The following is a 20,138-nucleotide window of genomic DNA, read 5'->3' on the forward strand; positions in this document are numbered from 1 at the left end:
CAGGGGGTCACTAAGAGTCGGACACGACTGAGTGACTTCACTTTCACTTTTCACTTTCATGCGTTGGAGAAGGAAATGGCAACCCACTCCAGTGTTCTTGCCTGGAGAATCCCAGGGACAGGGGAGCCTGGTGGGCTGTTGCCTGTGGGATCGCATAGAGTCGGACACGACTGAAGCGACTTAGCAGCAGCAGCAGCAGCAGCAGCAGGATATAGCAGAACATGACCACTTAGCTGTGGCTGGGCCTGTGTTAATAGATTCTTTTTTTTTTTTTTTAACCACACCAGACAGTTTATGGGATCTCATAGTTTATGGGATTGAACTGCAGCCACAGTGTGAAAGTGCCGAATCCTAACCACTAGGCCACCAGGGAACTCCCAATAGATTATTTTCTTTAGTAGAGGTCTTAATTTTCTTATCTTACATCTGCTTATGCCATAAATATTAAAATTTGACCTAAGAAGCATTTTTTTGGAGGGCAGGATAATAAGATCATGGCAGTTTATAAAATATAATGAGAAGTAAGGTGTTCTTAATGACAGTGCTATTTTTAGAATTTATTTTATTATTGGATGTTTAGCTTCCAAATTCCAGGAACTGTTTTCTTTTTTCCCCCCAAATCTCATTTGGTTGCCATGAACATTGGAGCTATGGGTCCAGAGGGGAAAACAGAGATGGAAAGAATAAAAAATTTGGCAGTACCTGTAGTGAAGACATTACTGAAGAGAATAATTCTTGTAAAGGGGAAAAAGGGTTTGTACAGGGAAAAAAGCCTGGGACAGCACTGGAATGTTCTGATTTTTCATGATAGTTTTGGAAGACTTAAGTGGATTTGGAAGAAAAATAGAGTAAGAATAGTTTTAAATTTTGTGTTAGAACATAGTCCTTGAGGCCAAATTCGAATGACAAGTGGAAGTAAATCATTTCTGGTATACAAAAAAAATGAATTTTTTTAACTTTATTTTATTTTTGGCTGTGCTGGGTCTTTGTTGCTGCAGGGGCTTTTCTCTAGCTGTGGGTGCTGGGCCTTCGCATTGCGGTGGCTTCTCTTATTGTGGAGCACAGGCTCTAGGGCCACAGACTTAGTAGTGTGGCTCACAGGCCCTAGAGCACACAGGCTTCAGAACTCGTGGTGTGTGGGCTCAGCAGTTGCAACTCTTGGGCTCTAGAGCACAGGCTCAGTTGTTGTGGTGCATGGGCTTAGTTGCTCCTTGGAATGCGAAATCTTCCTGGACCAGGGATTAAACCCGTGTCCTCTGCATTGGCAGGTGGACTCTTAACCCTGTCCCACCAGGGAAATCCCAGTGTTCACGTCAGTCTTCCCTTGCAAATACCAGTCTTCTTAGTTTGGGGGCCATTTGATTACCCTCCAACTTCAGCATTCTGATGGATTAAAAAAAAATTGAGAATTTGGCATTTGGCTTTTTTGTAGTTGGAAGATTGAACTCTTTGTGATAGTCTGTCTAGCTCTCATTATATCCCCAAAGCTATAGCTTTATTTTAAAGTTCTTTTGCATTTTAGGTGATTAATAGTGTTTGTCCTCCAAGAAAAAGATAATTACCACTTGCTCTTATGTTAGTACTTAGTTCATACTTAACATTACTGTATTTATCACATTATACTGTAGTTATTTGTAATACATTATTTGTATATCTGTCTTTACTCTTAGCTCATTGCTTGAGGAAAGCAAGATCTGTATCCTCTGGTGCTTCTTGATCAGTGGGAGACATTTGATACATACTTACTTGTTTTTTGTGGCAAAAGCAAATTTATTGAAGAAAGAACGGAACGAACACCTCAAGGGAGGGGTGGCCAAGCAAGAGAGGCACTGGCTGATACATACTTACTGAATAGAATTATACCAAGATTTTAATTTTCATTTTCATAACACAGTCCTGGTATATTATAAAATGCTGAGTAAATGTTTGTTGATTAATTCATGAATAAAAAGTCTTATTCAAGTGACAGGTGGCTCAGCGTTAAAGAGTCTGCCTGCCAATGCAGGAGATGTGGGCTCAATCCGTGGGTCAGGAAGATCCTCTTGAGTAGGACATGGCAACCGACTTCAGTATTCTTGCCTGGGAAATCCTGTGGACAGAGGAGCCTGAGGGGTTGCAGTCCATGGGGTCTCAGAGTCAGACACGACTGAGCATCTGAACAACAACAACAAATGATATTTATAAATTGAGTTAACTTATGTTTTCCCAGATTTCCAGAGAGTTTGGGAAAAAACAGTTCAGTTTAAGATGGCCAATGGAAATTTGCTGTATGGCTTGGAACTGAAATGAGGGCTCTGTAACAACCTAGAGGGGTGGGAAAGGGTGGGAGGTGGGAGGGAAGTTCAAGAGGGAGGGGACATATGGATACCTATGGCTAATTCATGATGATGTATGGTAGAAATCAAACCAATATTGTCAGGCAATTATCCTCCAGTTAAATAGAAAAAAATTGGTTCATTTTAAAAGTCTGATTAAATCATTCCTGCAGTGATTCCTGCTGTTATTCAGATAGAAGATTGAGTTGCATGAATTAATCATTAGTTGTTTAACAGATATTAATGGAATTGAATTATTTTGTGCTTCTGATGACTTTTTGATTTTTAGTGTTTAGCTGAGAACTTTTGAGCAGTGGATGATAAATTACTACTTTTTTTAGTATATTTTTGAAATTCATTTGGGCTAGCTGTCATTGAAAGAGTGAAATAATGTTATCTTGGCAGTATTTAGAACTATGTTAGCTTCAGAGTAATTTTAGTCTTTTTGTAGGTTTTAAGCAAGCAAATAATCACCCTGACTGCATCTTTTCTAGATCAAATTTTCGCCAGTAGCTAAAAAGTTATTCATGGTAACTGCAGTGAGCGCTGTATCTGTAATTTTTCTGGCCCATCACTTTAAAAGAAGACGTGGAAAAAAGAAAGGAAAAATATTACCATGGGAACCAGAGCACCTCATACTTGAATGCACTAAAAGAGCAGCGTCAGACAAAGGTATGTAGAAATAGCTGAATTAAGTCTACAAAGGAAATTTTATATGTACACCATTGCAGTAGAGTAATTTGTACATGCAGTGCAGTAATTTCGGCGTTTTAGTTTCCAAGATTTCCTTGCTTAATATATAGCAGAAAATTGGATTAAATATTTACTGAGCATGGCCCTGCCCATCAGAACAACCTGCCCCTCAGTCAGTTTCAGTTTGCCCCTCAGTCAGGTTTTCCGATCAGGAAGCTTCTATAAGCCTCTTATCCTTCTCCATCAGAGGGCAGACAGAATGAAAACCACAATCATAGAACACTAACCGAACTGATCACATGGACCACAGCCTTGTCTAACTCAATGAAACTATGAGCCATGCTGTGTAGGGTCAGTTCTGACAAAGTATGGTCCACTGGAGAAAGGAATGGCAAACCACTTCTGTATTCTTGCCTTGAGAATCCCACAAATAGTATGAAAAGGCAAAAAGATAGGACACTGAAAGATGAACTCCCCAGGTCAGTAGGTGCCCAATTCGCTACTGGAGAACAGTGGAGAAATAACTCGAGAAAGAATGAAGAGATGGAGCCAAAGCAAAAACAATACCCAGTAGTGGATGCGAGGAGAAGGCAATGGCAACCCACTCCAGTACTCTTGCCTGGAAAATCCCATGGACGAAGGAGCCTGGTAGGCTGCAGTCAATGAGGTCACGAAGAGTCAGACACGACTGAGTGACTTCACTTTCACTTTTCACTTTCATGCATTGGAGAAGGAAATGGCAACCCACTCCAGTGTTCTTGCCTGGAAAGTCCCAGGGACAGCGGAGCCTGGTGGGCTGCTGTCTACGGGGTCGCACAGAGTCGGACAGGATTGAAGCGACTTAGCAGCAGCAGTAGTGCATGTGACTGTTGATGGAAGTAAAGTCTGATGCTGTAAAGAGCAATACTGCATAGGAACCTCGAACATTAGGCCCATGAATCAAGGCAAATTGGAAGTGCTCAAACAGGAGATGGCAAGACTGAACATTGACATTTTAGGAATCAGTGAACTAAAATGGACTGGAATGGGTGAATTTAACTCAGATGACTGTTATATCTACTACTGTGGACAAGAATCCCTTAGAAGAAATGGAGTAACCATCATAGTCAACAAAAGAGTCCAAAATGCAGTACTTGGATGCAATCTCAAAAACGACAGAATGATCTCTGTTTCCAAGGCAAACCATTCAGTATCACAGTAATCCAAGTCTATGCCCCAACCAGTAATGCTGAGAAGCTGAAGTTGAACAGTTCTATGAAGACCTACAAGACCTCCTAGAACTAACACCCAAAAAAGATGTCCTTTTCATTATAGAGGACTGGAATGCAGAAGTAGGAAGTCAAGAAATACCTGGAATACAGGCAAATTTGGCCTTGGAGTACAAAAGGAAGCAAAGGCTAACAAAGTTTGCCAAGAGAACGCACTGGTGATAGCAAACACCCTCTTCCAACAACACAAGAGAAGACTCTACACATGGACATCACCAGATGATTAATACCAAAATCAGACTGATTATATTCTTTGCAGCCAAAGATGGAGAAGCTCTATATAGTCAGCAGAAAGAAGACCAGGAGCTGACTGTGGCTCAGATCATGAACTCCTTATTGCCAAATTCAGACTTAAATTGAAGAAAGTAGGGAAAACCACTAGACATTCAAGGATGACCTAAATCAAATCCCTTATGATTCTACAGTGTAAGTGATAAATAGATTCAAGGGATTAGATCTGATAGACAGAGTGCCTGAAGAAGTATGGATGGAGGTTTGTGACGTCGTACAGGAGGCAGTGATCAAGACCATCCCCAAGAAAAAGAAGTGCAAAAAGGCAGAATGGCTGTCTGAGGAGGCCTTACAAATAGCTGGAAAAGAAGAGAAACTAAAGGCAAAAGAGAAAAGGAAAGATACACCCATTGCAATGCAGAGTTCCAAAGAATAGCAAGGAGAGATAAGAAAGCCTTCCTCAGCGATCAATACAAAGAAATAGAGGAAAACAAAAGAATGGGAAAGACTAGCTGCTGCTGCTGCTGCTGCTGCTGCTGCTGCTGCTAAGTCGCTTCAGTCGTGTCCAACTCTGTGCAACCCCATAGACGGCAGCCCACCAGGCTCCGCCGTCCCTGGGATTCTCCAGGCAAGAACACTGGAGTGGGTTGCCATTTCCTTCTCCAATGCATGAGAGTGAAAAGTGAAAATGAAGTCGCTTAGTCGTGTCCGACTCTTCGAGATCCCATGGACTGTAGCCCACCAGGCTCTTCCATCCATGGGAGTTTCCAAGCAAGAGTACTGGAGTGGGGTGCCATTGCCTTCTCCAAGGAAAGACTAGAGATCTCCTTAGGAGAATTAGAGATACCAAGGAAACATCATGCAGATTGGCACAATAAAGGACAGAAATGGTATGGACTTAACAGAAGCAAAAGATATTAGGAAGATGTGGCAAGAATACACAGAAGAACTATACAAAAAAGACCTTCATGACCCAGATAACCACGGTGGTGTGATCACTCACCTACAGACAGACATCTTGGAATGCAAAGTCAAGTGGGCCATAGGAAGCATCACTATGAAAAAACCTAGTGGAGGTGATGGAATTCCAGTTGAGCTATTTCAGATCCTAAAAGATAATGCTGCCTAAGTGCTGCACTCATTATGCCAGCAAATTTGGAAAACTCAGCAATGGTCACAGGACTGGAAAATGTCAGTTTTCAGTCCAATCCCAAAGAAAGGCAATGCCAAAGAATGTTCAAACTACTGCACAATTGTACTCATCTCACAGACTAACAAAGTAATGCTCAAAATTCTCCAAGCCAGACTTCAACAGTACATGAACTGTGAACTTCCAGATGTTCAAGCTGGATTTAGAAAATGCAGAGGAACCAGAGATCAAATTGCCTACATTTGTTGGATCATTGAGAAAGCAAGAGAGTTCCAGAAAAACGTCTACTTCTGCTTTATTGACTACACCAAAGCCTTTAACTGTGTGGATCACAACAAACTTTGAAAAATTCTGAAAGAGATGGGAATACCAGACCACCTGACTTGTCTCCTGAGAAGTCTGTATGCACGTCAAGAAGCAACAGTTAGAATTGGACATGGAACAGCAGTCTGGTTCCAAATCAGGAAGTAGTACGTCAAGGCTGTATATTGTCACCCTGCTTATTTAACGTATATGCAGAGTACATCATGCAAAATGCCAGCCTGGATGAAGCACAAACTGGAATCAAGATTGCTGGGAGTATTATCAATAACCTCAGTTATGCAGATTATACCACCGTTATTGCAGAAAGGGAAGAAGAACTAAAGAGCCTCTAGATAAAAGTGAAAGAGAAGGGTGAAAGAGTTGGCTTAAAACTCCACATTCAGAACACTAAGATCATTGCATCTAGTCCCATCACTTCATGGAAAATAGATGGGGAAATAATGGAAACAGTGAGAGACTTTATCTTTTCGGGCTCCAAAATCACTTCAGATGGTGACTGCAGCCATGAAATTAAAAGATGCTTGCTCTTTGGATGAAAAGCTATGACCAACCTAGACCGCATATTAAAAAACAGAGACGTTACTTTGCCAGCAAAAGTCTGTCTAGTCAAAGCTATGGTTTTTCCAATAGTCACGTATGGATGTGAGAGTTGGACTACAAAGAAAGCTGAGCGCCGAAGAATTGATGCTTTCGAACTGTGATGTTGGAGAAGACTCTTGAGAGTCCCTTGGACTGCAAGGAGATCCAACCAGTCCATCCTAAAGGAAATCAGTCCTGAATACTCATTGGAAGGACTGATGCTGAAGCTGAAACTCCAATACTTTGGCCACCTGATGCGAAGAACTGACTTATTTGAAAACATGTGGATCCTGGGAAAGATTGAAGGTTGGAGGAGAAGAGGATGACAGAGGATGAGATGGTTGGATGGCATCACTGACTTGATGGACATGAGTTTGAGCAAGCTCTGGGAGTTGGTGATGGATGGGGAATCCTGGCCTGCTGCAGTTCCTGGGGTCATAAAGAGCTAGACATGACTGAGTGACTGAATTGACTGAACTGAATATATAACTCACAGTTAATACAGATCCATATTAGACATCTTAGATAATACAGATAAGCATCAATAAAAAATGAAAATTGCTTGAAATTCTGCTACCCAGAAATAACTACTGATAATATTTTGGCATATATATAGTCATTTATATTTGCATTTAAATATATTGAGACATAAAATTTTTATTATATACAAATAAATGATTTATATACTTTAAGTAAAATCCATACCTCTTGTAGCCTTTTAATATTTAATATTATGGGGGCTTCCCTGGTAGTCCAGTGGTTAAGAATCTGCCTGCCAATGCAGAGGACATAGGTTTGATCCCCAGTCTGAAAAGGTTCCACAAGCTGTGGACCAACTAAGCTCAGCAAGTTTTGACCACATGTGCCCAGAAGTCCATGCTCTCCAAAAGAGAAGCCACTGCAATGAGAAACCTGTGCACTGCAACTAGAGAAAGCCTGTGCGCAGCAACGAAGACCCAGAGCAGCCAAAAATCAATCAATAAATCTTAAAAATATATATAATATTATGTAAGAATGTTTTTAAATATCAATAGATGTATCTCTATGCTATCATTTTTAAATATATACTTAGTGTACAAATGTGCTTTACTTTTTTAACCAGTTCCCTATTGTATTCTTTAGGTTATTTTTCTTGCTTCGCATATACTTATCTGATTATTTTCTAAGTTTATACAGTTCTAGAAGTAGAATTGCTGGCCTTTAAAAAAATCTGTTTTTTTTTTTAAAGATATGGTGCTGCTGCTGCTGCTAAGTCATGTCAGTCATGTCTGACTCTGTGCGAAGATATGGTACATATTATCAAATTGTATCAATTGAAATAATTTCTTGAGCATGCTGGATTTATTCTTTAAATTTTAAATTATTTTCTATTTGTTAATTTATCGTATGCTCTTGTGATTTGTTGGTGTAGCAAATAATGAAAGACTGTTTTGTGCCAAGTGTTGTTAACATTTTACAACAATAATGATGCCTTTCAGGTTCAGTCCCTGTGTTGGGAAGAACCGCTGGAGAAGGGAATGGCAACCCACTCCAGTATTCTTGCCTGAAATATCCCACGGATGGAGGAGCCTGGCAGGCTTCAGTTCATGAAGTTGCGAAGAGTCGGACATGACTGAGCGATAAACCCACACTTACTGAGGTTTTTATTAGATCTTAGGTGCAGTGTGAACATGCTGTATATTCACTGTGTTAAAATAACCTTTATAACAATCCTATGAATTAGGACTATAATCCTATTGAGATATGGAAAAGTTAAGTGACTTGCTCGAGTTCATATAACTAGTAAGTGCCAGGATTTGATTTGAGAAGTTTAACTGCTGTATTAAGATAAACTAAGACACAGCATCTGCCTAAGATGAATGGATAGATGATTAGGGGAGACAGATGTATAAAAGACTAAGATAATGTGATATGGATAAAGTTTTGATATAATTCAGGAAAGAATATAAGAAGTGCTTATATTTTGTTAAATTTATAATTTGAAGGTTCATAGTTGCCAATATTTTTATACTGATTGTACAGTAGGCCATTCAGATATCAGCTTAATTAATTAAATCCGTGTTTTAATCTTCATTTCAGAAGCAGTGTTAAAAATGTTATTTAGAGATATAGATTTTAATAATGGTATGATATATTTAATAATTTACACAATGAGGGGAATTGTATTTTAAAATGAGCCCTCTGAATGAATATATAAACTTTGAAATTTTATCTGAAATTTATCATAGGGGTTATTAGTACTTTTAATATGTTTGTTTGGTAGGTTCAAGTTGTTCCAGTAGCAGACAGAATTTGACATTATCTTTAAGTTCTGCCAAAGACAAAGGATCTCAGTCTTGTAACTATGTTAACGGAGGACTCTTCAGTAAATACTCGGGTTCTGCACAGAGTTTAGCCTCTGTAAGTAAACAATTTATTAATTTTTTCTTTTAATTTTAATTATATATCTATCATTATATATTGATTTAAATGTCATACAATTAGATAGCTTTTAGTATGGAGAGATGGAGAAGGGACAGTGGCACCCCACTCCAGTACTCTTGCTTGGAAAATCCCATGGACGGAGGTTCCTGTTAGGCTGCAATCCATGGGGTCGCTGGGAGTCGGATACGACTGAGCGACTTCACTTTCACTTTTCACTTTCATGCATTGGAGAAGGAAATGGCAACCCACTCCAGTGTTCTTGCCTGGAGAATCCCAGGGACGGGGGAGCCTGGTGGGCTGCTGTCTACGGGGTCCCACAGAGTCGGACACAACTGAAGTGACTTAGCATAGCATAGCATAGCATTAGCATGGAGAGAACCTTAAGAAATCTGGTTGATCCTGTTCCTTCAGACAAGTAAAATTACCTTTTTGTGAAATATTCAGCTATCTCGGTTCCAGGTTTTTTTGAGTCAGGTAATGTGATCCTATGGGGTCCTGTGAGGATGGTGTTGGTATGGAAGTGTTGCTTCAAAGCTAGGTATTCTACAAAAAGCTAAAAGATGCAGCCAAACGTGGTGTAGGTTACAAAAACTGCTTGATGAACCTGCTTATGTAGCAGTATTTGGCTTGCTGAAGCCAAGTATGGAGTCTTTACCTCTTCCTTTATACCATTAACATAGTATTGATTGACAGGTGAAGAGTAAAGTTAATGTTTATTCAAATATAATATAGTTTAAAAGTTACTTTACATAACAGGTAGGATATGCACTTGCTACTAAATAATGTACATGAAAAATGTGCTCCTAATCTTCTCAATTCCCCTCCTTAGAGATGAACACTGACAGTTTCTTATGTGTATTCCAGGGAGAATATGCCTCTAACATCATGATTATTCATTTAAAAAATAGTTTAATAGAATACTCTAATCTGTTCATACCTTGCTTCTGTATTTTATTGGAACAGATAGCTGCTCCTTTCTTAAATGCCTAAAAATATATCACATTTTAAAGGCTCTTCTGCTGTGCTGTGCTGTGTTGTACTTAGTCACTCAGTGATGTCTGACTCTTTGCGGCCCCTTGGACTGTAGCCCACCAGGTTCCTCTGTCCGTGGGAGGAACATTTAGATCAAAGACGTGCCCTTTCAATTCCTCTGGGAAACTGAGTAGGATAATGAAGTATATGCCCTTTCTATAATCTGGACCTCCTCTGTGTCAGAGAGGTACCTCTCTTTTAAATTTTCTGAACTGAAAATTGAAGCTGTTCTTGACTAGAGAAAAGGAGTTTTATGATAACAGTATAAATAATTAGTCTTTAGAATCACTTTGCTATCCATGCCTTTGCTGACCTACTTACTTACTCCGCTGTTAGGACTGTGAACCCAGATTTCTGCCTCTTAATGAGTGCCTGAGTGAGAGTCATAACAACAGGAGTAGAAAAGGAGGGGACAGGGTCCACAAGACTTGATAACTAGATATGAGAGGTGTGGGAAGAGAAGTTAAAGATGACTTCTTGTTACCTAGTTTGAGAAGTTATGGAGATAAAAGTAATTTTACTGAACTTGGGAGGAGTTTTTGTTTTGGGAAGATGGAAAGCTCTTTTTTCGTATTATCAGTTTGAGATGCCAGCAGGAGAGCCACGTGGAGTCATCAAATAGGCAGGTGGAAATGTGAGCTTAGATTTCTCAAAAGAGGGCAGAACTGGAGTTCAAGATTTGGGAGTCTTTGCAAAGAAGTGACAAATGATTGGCTCAGCAGACCTTGCTAGAGAAGTAAAGATGATAGAGGCTTTTCGATTTTCATTATTACAGCAGATAATCAGCATTGTAATAAGTTCTGAAAGGAAAGTAAGCTAGTTACCTCAAATCAAAGTAGGTGTGGGTAAAATTTATAAGTAAATACTTAAATGACAGTAAACTATAAAAATAGCTGCTTGATTTTTGTTGGAAATAAATTCCCTGGTGGCTCAGTGGTAAAGACTCTGCCTACAGTGCAGGAGATGCAGAGATGTCGGTTTGATCCCTGAGTTGGGAAGATCCCCTGGAGAGGGAAATGGCAACCCACTCCAGTATCCTTGCCTGAAAAATCCCATGGACAGAGGAGCCTGGCGGGCTACAGTCTTTGGAGTCAGAAAAGAGGTGGATGTGACTGAGCGACTAAACAACAACAACTGGTTTATGTTCAAAATATTGTTCAACATGTATAATTTTGAGCAAATAAGGGTTCAGAGTATGTAGGGTCTTATGAATTCTAAGTTTGATTGAGTATAATCAGATTTATCTCTTCAGGTAGAAATCTCATGGGTTGTTCTACCAGGATTAGGATTTATGTAAATAATTTATAAATATAAAAGAACACAAAATACTGTTACAAAAGAGATTTTGAAGTAACTTCTGTCCATCCAATTTTAGGTCCAGAGTGTCAATTCTTGTCATAGCTGTGCTTGTGGCAATTCTAATTCCTGGGACAAAGCAGATGAAGATGATATTAAACTTGTTAATATTCCTGTGACGACTCCTGAGAACTTATATTTGATGGGTAGGAATAACATAATAATGGTTTAAGATACTGTACTCACATGTAATGTGAAAATGAAGAATGATGAATTGTTCTAAGGGAAGCAGCTGTAATTCTAAAATGTTCTCATATCTGTTGACTCCAGTCTACATAACATAACATGTTGTATTAGTTTTCTGAGGCTGCTATAGAAACTACCACAAATTTGGTGGCTTAAAATGATAGAAATATACTCTTTTGGAGTTCTGGAGGCCTGAAGTCTGAAATCATTATCATGGACTGAACTCAAGGTGCCGTTTGGGCCATGTTCCCTCTGGAGTCTTGGAGGAGAATTCAATCGGTACCTCTTGCAGCTTCTGATGCCACTTTAGGCTTGTGGCCACATGACTCCAACCCTTGCCTTCCTCTTCATCGTGTGTTTCAGATCTCTGTCTGCCTCTCTGTTATGAGGATGGTTGTGATTGGATCTAGAGCCTATCAGATAATATAGGGTAATCTCCCCATGTTAAGATTCTTAATCACACCCACAAAGATTATCTTATATGGTAACATTTACAAGTTCCATGTACTAGGAACCATCTTTGGGTGGTCATTATTCAGTCTGTTACACTCACCTAACCTCATCTGTTGACTTCTATCTAATGAATCAATCAAAATGCACTGAAAGTAGCCTTTTATCTAGCTATCATTTGTATTCTTCCTATATCTAGGAAGGATTTTACATAGAAAGGGGCCTCTGTTTACAGCTAGAACATAAGAATGTCTAGAAAGTTTCACAGAAACCTAGAAAGAGGACCAGAGCCCTTAATACTGAATCAGACTCAAATACTTTTTCAAATCCTTGCCTGTGTTCCTCTGTACTCTATTTCATGCTATATTCCTTTTAAGGGAAATGCATGCTAACTAAAAAATAAAACCAGAAAAGTCTTGTGGTCCTAGCCAGTGAGCAGTAAGGGGGTGATGAGTTGGCAGAAGGACTGTGTGCCTTCCTCACACTCTAGAATCAATCATTAAAGATGCTGCTGTGGTACACTGGGTACTCCTGCCCTTGGCGAAGGATGTAAGAGTAGTTCTTCTGCTACCTTTTCCGAAGTTTCCAAGAATTAAGCTCACTGTGCTTCTAGATTTAACTATGCCTAGTAAACCTACTTTGGCCACTTCACAGGACTATAGAGAGAGTTGAAGAGAAATAGAGCAAAGCTTAGAGAAGCTGTAGGGAGTCTCAGTGTCATAGAATTAGGATTGGTAGGAAATACTGTTTCAATTCTATTACAGAATTGCTGATATGTGACAGTTGGACTGTGTTCTGCAGTGAGGTGAAACACAGAACTTCCTGAGAGGCACCTTTTCTCTTTGGGCATCTCTGGCGTTAAATAATTCTTCCTTCTATTTAGCCAAAATAATTGGAGGGGCAGAGAGAGGATGGAGTGAGAAAAGGATGAAGGAATGAGAACTACATAGATTAGAAAAGTTAAGTCTTTTAAGTGTATACGTTTTTTTAGAAGGAAGATCCAGGCAATGATTCTTTGCTACAGAAAATGAAACAAAGGAAAAACCTACATTTCATTCACAGAACAGTTTATTTGTTTAGAGTAGTAGATTCTCTAGATAACAGAAGAAATGATTTTTGAGGACAGGTGTTCTGTTAACTTCTGGAGAAGGGAATGGCAACCCACTCCAGTATTCTTGCCTGGAGAATCCTTATGGACAGAGGAACCTGGCAAGCTGCAGTCCATGGGGTCGAAAGAGTCAGACACGACTGAGTGATTAACACACATTCTCTTAACTACCATATCTTAAAAACATCTTGAGAATGACTTGGCCAGATTCTTAAGCAGCTTTTAAAGATTTTTTACTTTTATATGTCTAGAGAAATTGAGCTTTTGAAATATTTTGGTTTTGTTTGAGGTACATAATTATTTTGGTAAGCTTTTTTTTTTTTTGAAAAAATTTGAAGAAAAAGAGGCACATAATCACTTATTTTTTCCACAAAAGCTTTCTGTAAGCAGGGATATGAAATTCCTACTTGGACTGTAACCTTTTATGGGTTCTTCTTGTTTATTTTTAACTCTGGTCCAGCACTTTATCCATCCAAGTCAGCAAGTTGGTATCATAGTGGATTAAGACACCTTTTGGTGGAAAAAAGATAGAAAAGACATTATTCTAGACTTCTGTGCTATTATTTTTCTTCTTAGCTTTGCTTTCTTCTTCTGAAAGCCTCTTATAAACCTTATAGTTTCTTCTCAACCTGTTTTTCTATTTGCTTATCAGTTTTTAACTTAGAGGGATATTTTGAAAGATAGTTCTGTGACTATAAAAATTAGCTATTATTGTTGGGACTTTGATGAATTTATGATATTATTTTGGAAAAATTCCAATTACTGTATGCATTTGACTTACTAGTTTTTAGAAAGGAAAAACACATCGGTCATTTCTCCCTGATTGTTGGTTGACTGGAACTGTAGACCTGGAATATATTAGGATATTAAGATTCTACTAAGAAGGACTTCTGGTGGTTAAGACTCTACACTCCACTGCAGGGGGTGTGAGTTTGTTCCCTGGTCGGGGAATTAAGATCCCAAAAGCCGCCATGCCAAAAAAAATAAAATTGTTCTGTTCTTAATTTTTAGGTATGGAATTGTTTGAAGAGGCATTGCGTCGATGGGAACAAGCTCTAACCTTTCGAAATAGACAGGCTGAAGATGAAGCCTGTGGTTCCATTAAATTGGGTGCAGGAGATGCTATTGCAGAAGAAAGTGTAGATGTAAGGGTGACTTATTTGGGAGTGGTCTTCATAATATTGGAAAAATCTAACTATTTTTAATGTTGATTCAGTGTCCTTGATTTCTGTGGCATTTAACAGAACTTTTTATGTTTTTCTCCTTTGGGATTTGTGTAGGGATATTTCTCACTGGGCTCTTCCTGTTCAGTTAGCTGTTAAATCTCAAATTTGCAATTCATCATTTCATGATTTTCCAAGAATATATAGAATTAAGCAGATATGATTTCTGAAGGAATTTTTTAACCTCTGCTTTGTGCTTTGGATTGAATTAAGTGCCATTATATTTATATAGTCATGTAGAGCTAGACTGTTATTTATTGATCATCATCTAGGCTAATTTTCAAAGTTGAGCATGCATCACAAGCCTCTGAAAGGCTTATTAAAACACAGACTTGGGGGCCCCACCTCCAGAGTTTCTAATTCACTTGTAATTTGTATTTCTAACAAGTTCCCAGGTAATACTGATGCTCCTGATTAGGGACCTTACATTGAGAACCCCTGATCTAGTCCAACTCAATTATACAGAGTAGGAAATGGAGGTGACTCCATGCGAGGCACAGCCAGAACCCCAGCCCCCTGACTTCTATCGCAGTATTCTCACCACCCAACCAGTAGTTTTTTAAATAACATTCCTCACTTTTCTTTCATTTAAAAGTGGAGAATATGTAGAATTTTAACATTAACATCTAATACTTGCTGTGTATGTGTTCTCTTCTTGTAGGATATTATTAGTACTGAATTCATCCATAAACTTGAATCTCTGTTGCAAAGAGCATATCGTCTCCAAGAGGAGTTTGAAGCTACCTTGGGGGCATCTGATCCTAATTCCCTTGTTAATGATACTGGTAAGGTGGTTATTTTATGTGTTTTTTATGGATTGTGTCATTTTATTCTTTTATATTCTTGAAATCATTCGCTACAGTGTGTTAATATGGTTACTACTTTTTAGAAAACAGCCAAGAGATAAACAGTTCTATCATATTTATTGGTTTTTCTCCTTTCAGTTTAACTTTGCAAGTGAACTTACTGATACAAATTCAAGCACTTACCACAGATAGGATTGTAACATTATTTTAAAATTACATTCCAAGTGAAAGAATCCCAGTTAAAGTGTTGGAGGGTGGAAAAAAATAATAATATGAGAGGGAGACACACTACCTCAGAAATGGTCGTGTAGCTCATGACTTACATTTAAAGTATTTTAAGTAATTCTATTTCTTGTCCCTGTTTCAGTTGCAGGCTACATTTTGGTGTAAGTAGTCAATACATACATTATCATATACCATTATGTTTGTTTCCTACTTTAAAGAGAAAAGAACTTTGAATAGACTTCTTAAGTGAAGTCTTCTAAGGAGGAATGATTAAAACTGCTTCTGGGAGTAGTCGTTAGGATTCTGGGCTTTCACTGTGATGGCCCAGGTTCAATCCCGGTCAAGGAACTAAAGGCTGCCCAGCGCAGCTGAAAAAAAAAAAAGAGAGAGAGAGACAGAGTGAGAAAAAAAAAATTGCTTCCTTGACTTACTGTCTTAAAAAATTTTTCATTAGACTTGAGTGTTTTTTAATAGTTTCTCTGCTCTTGGCATAGGTATAAGATTTTTGACATATAGAGATTATTGGCCAGAAAAAAATAGATAATATTCATGTCAACAAATAGAATTTGTCAAAGCTTTCTTTAGATATATATATATAGGTATATATTTATACAATTTCTTTTGTAACTTATTAGAATGGTATTTGTGACAATAAGTTGGAAAAAGAACAAAGAGAAGGATTTTTAAAAGAAGTCAGATGTAAAAGTGGGAATGGAACAACTAGAAAAGATAGCAAAGTGGATAAGCAGCAAAGAAAGCCACAGAGAAAAAGAAGTAGGAAAAATTTATAAATATGAGGAAGGGGACCTGAGACTATTCATGTTTCATTTTAGGAAAGTTGTATTTGCCCTCTCTATTCTAATCTTCTGCTTGCAGTTTCTGTCTGACTTCATGATAAGGATCAGGTAGATGTGTTGTTGTCTACTTATTAGTCTCCTAATATGCATCTCAGATTTTGTTCTGTTTGGCATGCCCAGAGTTTCTTTTTTCTACTGATCATAGCAGTTGGTGGAATCCATCTCTCATTTCTTCAGGTTATCAGTTATAAAAGGTTTTCAGGCTACTGCTCAGGGGGTCTGTGTTGGGTTTACATTGCATCTGGCCAAGAAGACCTCTAGGTAGATGGTTTTATTTCTGGGGCTTCAAGTTGTTTCTGAGGAAGTGCTGTTAATTTGGAACTCTAAATGGGTAGGATTTCTAGAGTGGGACCCATAATCCACCCATCCATTCAGTTAGCTTAGGTTTGTAATAAGTTCCTGACCCCACCCATGTCTTAACTTGAGCTGTCAATGACTATTTGGCTGGCTGGCTTTTCCTTTTCTCTGCAGCCTAACAGTGCCTTGGCCTGTTATTGCCCTGGAGACTCCAGTTGACATGATGCTGTTATATTTTGTTCCTTCTTGGGAATTATTTGAATATTTTGTTATTGCAAGTTTCCATTTTGGAACTTCTGGACTGAAAGAGCTGAATCTATGGCCAGAACTCCAGTAAGGGAGTACTTCTGTTATATCTGTTATTTGCTATTAATCAGGATTGCTCAGAAGTCATTTAACTATCCTCGTCCCCTAAATCCAAATTCATTTTTCACATTTGATATATATTAATGAGAGGCAATTTATTAATAGTCATAAATGAAGAGAGGTTGACAAATGCCTTCAGAGGCTCAGGGGTGAACTTTAACCAAGTATTGATCTGACTTCAGTGAGTACTTTATCATTTTGGAATTTGCTTTGTCTTATTTGATAAAAATTAATTTTTTTTTCTTGTTAAGAATTTGATAGATTTTCAAGGTTGGAAGATTTTTTTTTTTTTTTTTTTTTAGCAGCATCATCTAATTCATCTCCTTTCCCCTGAACTTAATATCTAACAATTACCATTGTTTGCATGTCATGTTCTAGGCTCTCTGCTACGGCCCATGGTTCCTTTTCTGGGTCAGGCACAATTCGGAGTAAAAACCATCTCACTTAGTCCTCACAACAGCTTTTATGAGGTAATTATAGTTCTCATCCTCATTTTTCAGATGGGGAGAGAGGTACACAGGTATTAAGTCACTTCCCCAGAGTTACACAGCGACAAAGTGACAGAGCTTAGACTTGGCTCAGACAGCTGACTCTAGAGTCCAGAAGCCACCGTGCTGTATTGTCTCAGCACCTAGAAGACAGATGTGTTCTCTGGATTGGAAGACTGACTATGAACTCTTTGTGGCATAGTTCTCCGTGAGAAATGTTGTTTTGAAGCTTGTAGTCCAGAATCTCCACAGCTGCTGAAGTAAGGAATCTTATTTCTGGTAGTGGTATCATTTGTTTTGTGTGGATCTTCCTTTCCTAGAAATTGATTTCTTCCTCCGTATCTACCTGGAAATCTGCAGTTAACTCATGTGTCTTTCCTCCTCTCTTAGGCTCTCAAGGCAGTCTAGAGAGATTTCATTCATTTAATAGATAGAAGATTTAATCCAGGAACTAATGGAGTGAACTACTCTATTTAACTTGAGGGAATAGGGGGAGAGGGCCCAACTGTGCCAACTGGATTTAGTGTTGTTACTTTAATAAGTTACTCTAATGGATTACCTTTTGGCCCTCATCTGTATAATGACTAAAATTACAGATTGTAGATTCAGACTGATGGAGTCCAAATTCTAGATTCACCATTTATTATTTATGTGATTATATAACTTGTCTAAGCCTCAGCTTCTTCATCTGAAAAATGGGTATATCTTACTTAACAAAATAATTATGAGAATTAAATTATATAACAAATATAAAGTCCAGGGAACAGGGTAGCAATATTTATTGGCTTGGAGTTTGGAACTTCCCTAACACACAGAGGAAGATGATTTTTGCCTCTAGGATAATTGGGCTATGGTTTTTTAGGACCTGATTGAGTCTCTATTGGCTAATTTCAAGGTATTCTCTAAAATTTCTGGTCTGGTGATACCTTTTCCATGTTTTCCAGTGATGCTGTTATTTTCTTCCTGTCTTTTTTTTTTTTGGTTGCACCATGTGGCTTGATTGAATCCATACCCTTGGCAGTTCAGGTGGGGAGTTCCAACCACTGGACTGCCATGGATCCTATCCTTTTTAATGGGCCTTTAGAAAGGAGAAGTAGATCCTTATGCTCTGTCATACTGAACAAGAAATTCTGAACATTATAATTACAGAGCCTAAGAACTGTATTAGTTTTGGGGTTTTTTTGTTTTGCTCTTAAGTTTATTTATTTGTTTTTGGCCGCTCTGGGTCTTTGGTGCTGCACGTGGGCTTCTCTAGCTGCCATGAATGGGGGCTGCTTTCTCGTTGTGGTGCGCAGGCTCTCACTGTGGTGGCTTCCCTCGTGGAACGTGGGCTCTAGGGCGCGGGGCCCGTAGTTACGGCTCACAGGGTTAGTTGCCCTGTGGCTGTGGAATCTTCCCGGACAGGGATGGAACCCATGTTTCCCTGTACTGGCAGGCAAATTCTTAACCCCTGGACTACCAGGGAAGTCCCTACATTAACTAACATTGCTAATGTTGAGCTAATGGTAAGCTGAAACTTAAGTTCTTTGTTGTTATTGTTAGCTATGTTATTTTTGAGTCACTTCTTCCCTCATTTGTTTCTGTGTAGTTGTTTCTTTGGACCCAAGCTTTTAGATGTTATGTTTATTTTTCCTATTCAGTACTAAATTGTCCTTTCTCAAGTCATCATCCTGAATTAAGATAGATTTAGATTTGACATCCCTCTCAGCTTTCTGTCACTTTCTCGTTTGTTCAGTTTGGTCTGCTTGGTCATCAAGGCTCTCATTGAAACCATTAACAAAACATGTTTAAAGGAAGACTTGTTTCCCTTTATTTACAACTTTTGACACAAAATGAGTGGAATTTCCATGCCAAGAAATTCTCCAGTTCTCTGTGGACACCAGTTGGGGTGTCCTGCAATTCCCCTCAGTCAAACACTCAAATACCCAGTGTTAGTGCAGACTCCACAGGTTAAGGGCTTATCTCACAAGAGTGCGCCCCACTCACATGCCAGTTGCAGCGCCAAACCTCTCGTGCTTCTGACCAGTGTTTTTTCTATAAATCACAGGTTCCCACCAATCCCTCCTTAGGCTTGATAGTTTACTATTGATAGGATGGTGCACAGAATTTTGAGAAGCACTTTACTTTCTAGTACTCATTTATTATGAAAGATATAATTAAGCAACAGTCAAGTGGAATAGATGCATAGGGCAAGGTATGGGAAATGGGTGTAGAACTTTCATACCCTCTCCAGACACAGCACTCTCCTTGCACCTGGATATGTTCACCAACCTGGAGCTCTCTAAACTCTATCGTGTTCTTACGGAGGTTCCATTATATAGGCACAGCTAATTAAGTCATCAGCTATTGGTGATTAACTTAATTCTCATCCTTTCTCCCTTTAAGGGTCAGGGTTGGAGTTGAAAGTTCCAATTTTTTTTCTTTTTAATTTATTATTATTGGCTGTGCTGGGTCTTCATTGCTACACGGGCTTCTCTCTAGTTGTGGTGAATGGGGGCTACTCTCTGGCTGTGATGTGTAGGCTTCTCATTGGGGTGGCTTCTCTTATGGAGTGTGGGCTCTAACATACGCAGGCTTCAGTAGTTGCAGCTCCCAGGCTTGAGAGCACAGGGTTAATAGTTGTGACGCATAGGCTTAGTTGCCCCGCAGCGTATGAGATCTTCCCAGATCAGGGGTCGAACCCATGTGTCCTGCATTGGCAGGCCTGTTCTTTACCACTGAGCTACCAGGGAAACCCCAGAAGTTCTAGATTTCTAATCA

At 38.9% G+C, this 20,138-nt stretch overlaps 1 protein-coding gene across 7 annotated transcripts in view; it reads left to right on the top strand.

Annotated features, from left to right (window-relative positions):
• Positions 1–20,138, top strand: part of MIGA1 (mitoguardin 1) — a 78,660-nt gene that overhangs the window by 14,033 nt on the left and 44,489 nt on the right. For 6 of the 7 annotated variants that reach the window (XR_015160296.1, XR_015160297.1, XM_086390697.1 and 3 more), the window contains 5 exons: positions 2,810–2,987; positions 8,824–8,960; positions 11,392–11,518; positions 14,128–14,261; positions 15,001–15,124. Coding sequence is in view for 5 of the 7 variants with exons in the window: in XM_086390697.1 (XP_086246823.1) it covers positions 2,810–2,987; positions 8,824–8,960; positions 11,392–11,518; positions 14,128–14,261; positions 15,001–15,124 (700 nt within the window). In the remaining 2 variants the exon portion in view is untranslated. The remainder of the gene's footprint in view (positions 1–2,809; positions 2,988–8,823; positions 8,961–11,391; positions 11,519–14,127; positions 14,262–15,000; positions 15,125–20,138) is intronic. The other variant, XM_086390700.1, reaches the window with a different exon arrangement.

This window comes from Bos grunniens, chromosome 3 (assembly GCF_055505025.1).
Source record: "Bos grunniens cultivar Pamir isolate PY7600 chromosome 3, Bosgru_T2T1.0, whole genome shotgun sequence".
Classification (NCBI taxonomy): Eukaryota; Metazoa; Chordata; class Mammalia; order Artiodactyla; family Bovidae; genus Bos; species Bos grunniens.